At 49.6% G+C, this 7,999-nt stretch overlaps 1 protein-coding gene across 4 annotated transcripts in view; it reads right to left on the bottom strand.

Moving 5' to 3' along the window:
- Positions 1 to 334: 334 nt before the first annotated feature.
- Positions 335 to 7,999, bottom strand: part of NOS1 (nitric oxide synthase 1) — a 56,632-nt gene continuing 48,967 nt past the window's right edge. For 3 of the 4 annotated variants that reach the window (XM_085509541.1, XM_085509542.1, XM_015878394.3), the window contains exon 29: positions 4,840 to 7,990. In XM_085509541.1, the coding sequence (XP_085365667.1) occupies positions 7,975 to 7,990 (16 nt within the window). In that variant the 3' untranslated portion in view covers positions 4,840 to 7,974. Of the gene's footprint in view, positions 7,991 to 7,999 lie in introns of all 4 variants that reach the window. The other variant, XM_015878395.3, reaches the window with a different exon arrangement.

The following is a 7,999-nucleotide window of genomic DNA, read 5'->3' as shown; positions in this document are numbered from 1 at the left end:
GCTCCCCATGGCTGTGGTAATACCTGAGGTGATGCCCCCCATGGCTGTGGTAATACCTGAGGTGATGATGTCCCCATGGCTGTGGTAATACCTGAGGTGATGATGTCCCCATGGCTGTGGTAATACCTGAGGTGATGCTCCCCATGGCTGTGGTAATGCATGAGGTGATGATGCCCCCCATGGCTGTGGTGTGGCTGATGGGAGTGCTGTGAAGCCCCTCGTCTCTGTCAGGTTAGTAGATTTCACTGACAGTAGCAAAAGTGGTGAAACAGAGCAAGGCCAGTCTGCCAGGAGGGACCTTCAAGCCCACAGACAAGAGAAGAATGAGGTCTGCTGTATTTTAGTTCTCTTTTATTATTATTATTTTGACTGTAATGCAAACAGGCATAAGTATTCCGTAAAATCGTAAGATTGGGACTATACAGAAAGGTGCATGCTTTAGAACAATGTGGATATCTTGCAAACAGAGCCAGAGTCAGTCCAAGAGATGGGGCTGGAGTACATTGTACGAACGGCAGAGATTTTAGCAGCATTGAGAGCTCAGAGGTAGGGGAAAACCATGTTTCTGACCACTTAAAGCACTGGTATGATCAAACACAACACTGCTTCGCCCTTGCTCCCGCAGCCCCCACCCCTTTGCTCCTCAGAAGAAACCTACCTTAGAATCACACGAGAAGCTATGAGATAAACACCCCTCTCCAGTGTCACCCCTCTCCAGTGTCTGATGGGATGCCAAGTGAGATGAAAATCAATGCACCGGTCTGAAATCGTGGCATCGTTTTATTGACCAGATGAAGGCACGGTGACATGAGGGGAGGGAGGGAGGAGCGGGAGGATGTGGAAGGGGAGAGAAATTGGGGTCCCAACCAGCACAGAGCAGAATTCACCCACAGCTGAAGAGTTTAGTTAAACCTCTGTAATGGAAATGTCAGGAGTCGCCTGCACCAAAGCTACTGCCCTGCACAGAGTGGTGTCCATTCTCAGCTTGGAACCACTGCTCTTTAGCAACAAGGCCACTAGAACAAAAAAAAAAAACAACAAAACAAAACAAAACAAACAAACAAACAAACAAAAACCACCAAAAAAACAAACCAAACCAAAACAAAAAAAAAACAATAAATCAATCCTTGAGGCTTAACGCTTTCCAGAGGTGCTTAAGGGAATCAGGAGAAGAAATCCCTGTTCCTATTACAAAAATTAATTGGCACTGAATATCAAATTCCCTGGGTGGATGGCAGCGCTCATGTTTCTAACTGCGTGCAATCTAAAAAGCAATGAGTCCCAGCTGAAAGTCATCTCACTCTACTCGTCTGCTGCCTGGGGAGTTGTGTGCAGTGTAGAACTTGGGATGTTGCTACAGACGAAGGGAACCTATTCTCAAGCTCTTTTTATCAGATAGATCCCAGGGTTTTTGAAGGCATCTCAAGGCAGCAGGGCACATTTAACCGTAGGTATCTTGGATATACACCTATTTTGCAGAATTCCAGCAAAGCAGACATTTTGCACTGAATTTCATTGGCGTCAAAGCCATCACTTCAATGCTGAGCATGGGGAGATGCTGAAACATCTTCTATTTCCAGACATCCTGGTGAGTACTGGAAAACGTATTCTATTAAGACATGGTTTCATACCATGATCACACAAACAGAAAAACAAAAACCACATTTGAAAGCAGGTAGCACTAATGCCTCTTGTTGAATTTGAATGTGTATTAAGGCAGCTTTATTGCCTGTGGAAAATGATAAAATCTCCATCAGCAATTATTGTGGGGCAAAATACTCGGTTTCATCCAAAGCAACAAAAAGAACTCTCAGGTCACATGGTCTTTTTGATTGGCTTTTGCAGTATTTAGCCTTTTCCATTTTTTTAAGTATTAAAAATGCCTCTAGAAGAAAAGCTCTTTTGTCCTTCATTATTCACTAGCAGATTTATGCACTAGCCCTATGGAACTGTGTGCCAGCTCTGCAGTCAGGCTGTGCACAGTACCTGCAGCCCAGCTCTGTGCTGCTCTCCTCAGCCCCAGAACTACTCTAAGGTAGTAGTTGCAGGTCCCAGAGTAGCCCCCATCATCTTGCCCTTCCATTGCAATGAACAGCAGCTGCAAAGCCTTGGCCTGCAGGCACCTATTAAATAGGGGGTGCTGAAGGCAAGGCTCATCTCACTTTTTATGTGTTTCCTCCCTCCTTCCTCCCTGAAATCTAGCCAGGTAGGCACATGAATGAGTAGGTAGGAAAGCAGTAGCTCTCACAGTGAGGCACTCTCCTGGTAAACAAGCTGTGGCTGCTCAGCTATGAGCTCACAACCTGTTTGGTTGTTGTGTTCTTTTTTCCCCCAGTGATTTTGATGGCTCAAACTTCCATCACAGCCTTCACTGGAAACATCTGTAGGGGTGGAATCCAAGACTTTCTGGTCTGCTTTATTCCTCTCACAGCAGGATACAGGTAAGTTTGCGTTACAGAGCTTAAATATTTCATGAGTTGCCCTTATAGCCATGCTCAAGACAAGCCAATTTCTATCTTCATAAGATCTATTTTACTTCTGGAACCAAGTGCTTTAAAGCAGCAATCTCATTAGCTTTCTCCAGCTCCCTTGAATTCCTATTAAATACACACAACCATATGGAAGAAGCCAGAGCTCAGATCTCCCCGTTGAGGGTAGATTTCAAATGGAATACTACAGTCATGCATTGCAGGCAGGTGCAAGTGCAGATTGACATGCACAGAAATACTGCCATCATGCTACTGCTGCCACTGCTGCTGTGAAAGCTTTATCCTGCAAGCTGCTGAATGTCCCCAATGCCAGAGGCCAGTGGTTGTGGAAGGCATCTTGTACCTGGAAGGACTCAGATGCAAGACCAACTTTGTCTGAGTTTGGGAATTCAATTTGCCAAGTGTTCGGTGCTGTCCAGATTTTGCTCCTCCCGTTATAGCAGAGGAAATTGTTCTAACAAAGACAGAGCTACAGCAATGTTGAATGGTCCTGTAAGTGTGTCTCCATCTGTTCTGTAAAGAGACTGCACTCCCCTCTGGAACTATCAAAGCAATTGCAAAGTTATCAGAGCAGTTCTGAAGCTGAGAACTGGTCCCCGGGGAAGGCAGGAACAAAATTTAGTTTTGAGCATAAAATTTCCTTCCAAAAATATTGGGAACACTCTGCAGCCTCCCCATAGGTATAAATCAAAGATCTGTAATGGCTTCAGTCGTATGGCAGGAGGCAGCAGCTTGGGCTCAGGCTTAGTGCAGGTCCACAAGGCTTCAGCAGAAACACAGCCTCCTCTAAACAGCATAATGAGAACATGGCCTCCAAACCATGGTAGGTGCTCACCAATCAGCAGTGTGCGCAGAAGATGGTATCCAGTTTGCACCCACACTCTAACTCTGCCCTGTCTGCATACCGCTATGAAGCCCCACCAAAAGCAAACTGCAGAGCACTGCAGAGCTTATAGCTTGCTCTCAGTGGTCCCGTGAGGAATTTACCCACCAATGTTTTCACTTGTGAAATGAATTCATCTGTTCCTCTCAGCCTCCAGACTCTGTGTGCTTTGAGCAACTCTAAAGAGAGCAGGAACAGGAGGGCACCCTCAGCACCTCTTCCTAGCACAAGGCACTACAAGCCTGTTGGCACCCCAGGACCTGCCCTCATTCAGCTGTGCCTTTTGGGCAGGCAGACAGGGCTGGGGAGGAGACCAGAAGGATCTGCAGGGGGAGGTGGTGCTGGGAGCCTAGGACAGGTGAGAGGCATTGCATGCTAACAGCAAGAGGACCAGCAGAGCAATCCCATTTAGTCTGGACACAGCTTCATGGGCTGATGTCTCTTCACAGCTCCTTTTCTGCACAGGAGCAATCATATTTGCTCAGGACACAACTGCAATTTTCCCAGACATGCACAGATACATCTGAGTGTGGATGCAGTCCCCTGCTTGTCACTGGCGAGTGTAGGCACAGGACAGGGGCAGGGAGCATGGCTGCCCAGCCTTAAACTTTGTTTCTGTGGCCAGTATGGATGTAACTGCCTTGGTTCCTCCAGCACAATGAGCTTAGGTCTGCCCAGAGATGATTGTGGAGTGTGTTGTCTTTGCAAGTCTGATCCTGATGAGAGAAGTCTCATTATTTTCCCGCTGTCTCTCATAGATAGCAGTAGAAAGAAGAACAGCAAACTCCTAAGCAGTCCTTCTGGGGAGATGAAACCTTTGAAGTCATCAACAACACAGGCAGCAGGTACCTTGTGCTGAACGAACAACTTATTTTCCTCTGCTAATGGACACAGCAGGTTGGGAAAACACAGAACCATTTCCCATGAATTTTCAAGTTGGCACGTAACTTTCTGTGGATATCTGAGAAACTTACAAATTAAAATCTCTGCAGATTTAAAAAAAAAAAAAAAAAAAAAGCGAAAAAAGAAACCAAAAAAAGCAAACCCAAACCCTCACTTGGTAGCATCTTGAAAATCCAGGTTCCCATTAAGAGAAGACCCTCATTGTGTTTAATCTCCGGGGAACAAAAAGGAGCTGAACTGAACTGCTGCAAAGCAGGCAGAGGTGGTGGGCATCCTCCAGGACAGGGACTGGGGCACTGGGTTGGGCCAGGAGCCCGTTGGGTCCTGTGTCCCCTTGCTGCAGGAGCTGCGTGGGACAGGGCAGCAAGCAACCAGCAGTGACATCTGTGACCTGAATGCCCAAAAGACACGGTCCATCCTGGTGTGATACCTTGGGCAGCTCAGGGCACCGGTGTGCAGCACTCCCTGCTGTTTGTGCATGATGGAGATGCTGTGGCTACACCCACGCGTCAGACGTGTCACACTAAGATGAGCAGAGTCTAGACAACTGGTGGAAGAGCCACATTTGTGGAATGAATGATAAAGCAGATCCACAGGTTTATTTCCCCCTGCGCTGTGGGAGAAAATTAAACTCGAAGGGGAGTGCGAAGCCTTTGCAGGTTAGAGAGATGAAGGGGGAGTTAAGACATCTGAGATTGACTCGACAAAATGCAATGAATCAAAATTCCCAGTAGTTTGGCTTGTGAGGAGCAAATGGTCCTGCTGAGGCAGAGGGAGTGGAGAGGCAGCTTGGAGTCCTGCAGGATGTGCAGCTCTGTGGACCTTTGTGGCAGAGCCAGGCAGGCAGGCTGCCCTTCAAGCAGCATTTCTCTTCGGAAGGATTATGAAGGACTCACCCAACCACTGAGCTTCAGACAGCCAAAGCTGTCTGCCCCATCAGAAGTCCCACTGCAGGCAAGGCTCACGCCCTGTTCCCTCCTTTGTGCTTCCCAGTGCTTTCACTGGTATCTCTGTTGGAGCGGGAGATGGAGACAGCAGGCTCTGGGGTGCAGGAAGAGCAAGCCAATTCATCTCAGCCACAGACTGCATCAGCAATAGGACTTCCAGATGGGAGATGTTAAAGCAATACAGGCAGAAGGCAGGACTGGAAAAAACTAATTGCCAGCAACACAGGTTGAGCTGGAAGGAGGACAAAGATGAGGGCATATCTTTGGGCACACCCTCTTTTTCAGATTGTGTCACCAGTTCTACTAAAATTAGGAGCAGAGCACGAAGTCTAGAGCCAGAATCAGAATCAAGACAGGGATCTGATGTGAATTTGTTCTTTAGCTCTGTTTCTGCAGCCATGGGATGTGGGTTTAGAGCCAAGTTTGCTGTATATACACAGGTCTAGAGCCAGGGGTTTGGCTCCCATCATCAGGATGCCTTGTCTGAATTCACACATCCCAGCAAAAAAGGGACCAAGCTGTCCCACCCCACTACCTGCCCTAGGTCTGGGGCACAGAGGCCTAAAGGAGGACCAGGGGCTGCACTTCATCCCATCCTGTCCAGCATTCACCTCCACATCCCTAAGTCCCCAGGCAGTGCCATAAACCCAGCCTTGCACCTGCCATCTTAACAAACTTGGCTCTGGCCACACCGTGGCAGCATTCCTTCGCTTTTCATGCCCTGCTAAGTGCACTGTTGGGACCAGCAAAACAGACCTGGGTCTCTGGTGCCGTTTCCACCTGGTTCTTGAGCCGGAGCTGCTTCAAGCACCCAGGGGGTTGAGGTCCCATCTATAGTCAGCCAAGCAGCAGGAAAGGGCAGCAGGCTGAGCAAATGGTACCTGCACTGCCAGGGGAGCCAGAGTGCCTCGCACCACAGGCTGAGAGAGCAACAAACCTCATGCAGCTCTTTTTGTTCCCATTTGGTCTTAGGGCAGCAAATCCTAGCCCTCTGAAAGCAAAGCTTTACGTTACAACTCCTGAACAAGCCCTCTGCTGTCAGCAGTGCGGGTGCTTTGTTCCATACAAGCTTCAGTTCACAGTGCAGCAGCATGGAGACAGGATCAGCTCCAACACCAGCCCCATGTCCCTGCCTCCAGCAAGGGCCACAGCCACCCAGAGCCCAGAGCTGAAGGAGGACAAACCCTCCTTGGGGTGAGGCGGGGTTTGAGGGAAGAAGGACGCACAAGGTCGTGCTTGCTTTACCTCTCTGACAGCTCTCCTCTGCTAAAGGGACCGATACCTTCCTGTGACAGTGCCAACAGCTCATTTGTGGGGCTGCAGTTTTGCAGCCAGGGTGAGGTGTGAGCATGGCAGAACCCAGAGTCACGCAGCAATCCTGCAGCCCATCTCACCTCCAGGTCAACGAGACATCCCGGCAGAGACAGCTCATGCTGCTGGCAGGTGGCACACAGCCTGCAAGAGGGGACAGGCTTGCCACCGAGATGCTGCATGTATTTATTTGGCAGGCAGGTCACTCCATGCTGGCGCTTGCTGCTCCTGAAGCCATGAGTGGGGGTTGGGGATCTGCTGTCCCAGAACTGCTCACAGCTACTGCACTGAGATGGAACTGGTGCTCTCTGTGCCTTCAGGAACCCTCTGTCAGCACAGCTTCTGCAGGGACCAGGTGGTGGGAGTCTTTGTAGCCCTCCAAGTTCTGCCTTCCCACATGGAGGTGCTCCTGCACCTGGGGTTGGAGCTGCTTCTCTTCCCTCCTGTTGGCTTTCCAGTCTCACCTGGGAGAGGGTTTAAGCATTCACAGTGTGCAAAGCTCAAGGATGCAGCTGAATCTCTGCCCCCAGCATCACAGCTGCAGATTGCACATCTCCTGCAAAGCCTTTTGGAGGACAGCCTGGCAAAGCAGCGCTCATTGCCACAAGTTTCTCCCTAGCACAGACATCAGCCTGTGTTCAGTGCTTGCTTCTTCAGCAGGAGGACTTTCATGCCAGCAGAAGTGGGGACTGAGCAAAAGGAGAGACCTAGGGGGAAAGGGGAGCAGAGAAGGAGGCAAACAGCGCAGAGTGCATTTAGGGAAAACAACGACACGTGAACTGCAGACATCCTGCCTTCTGGCTCGACACAGACGCGTTTGCACCCAGGCTGGGTGGGGATGAGCAAAGTTCACTGGCACAAGGTCATGGCACATTGACTGCCCCCAGCCATGGGCTCATGCCCAGGCTTGAACAAGTCCAAAAGAAAACAAAGTAAATGCCGGGATTCAGCCAAGCCCCAAGCTTAGGGCTGAGGGAACGGCCCCCAGCTCCCATAAAGCAGCAAGAGCCAGCCAGCACCCAGCCCCTGCCACTCTGCTTGCCCCCAAAACACTAAAACGCAAATGGTCACAAAAATGGTGATTTCATGCAGCTGCAAAATGCCCTCATGTGAGGATGGAGAAACGGGAAGTTTTGTTAAGAGCCACTGCGAATTATAAAGCCATCGTACTTCAGTGGGGAAATCAGGGGAAGGGAAAGGGGACGAAAAGAAACCACCACAGGACAAGAGAGAGAGCGAGAGAAAGAGGAAGAAAAGGCAATAAAAATCATCATCATCATCATCATGACACAACAACAGGACAAGAAACAGAGCGCTTTCCATGGGCAGTTCCCAGGAAAAGGAGCCACCGTGTCCGTGAAATACAAAACCCAGTGCCCTCGGCGGGAGCGGGCAGCAGGTGCTGGGACTGGTTGGGCATCCCTTGGGACGAAGGGTCCAGTTACGAGCAGAAAACCCTGCAAGGG

Source organism: Coturnix japonica, chromosome 9 (assembly GCF_054131305.1).
Source record: "Coturnix japonica strain WE chromosome 9, WE-NBRP24, whole genome shotgun sequence".
Taxonomy (NCBI): Eukaryota; Metazoa; Chordata; class Aves; order Galliformes; family Phasianidae; genus Coturnix; species Coturnix japonica.
The sequence above is the reverse complement of the archived record's forward strand: the minus strand, read 5'-3'. Positions and strand labels throughout refer to the sequence as shown.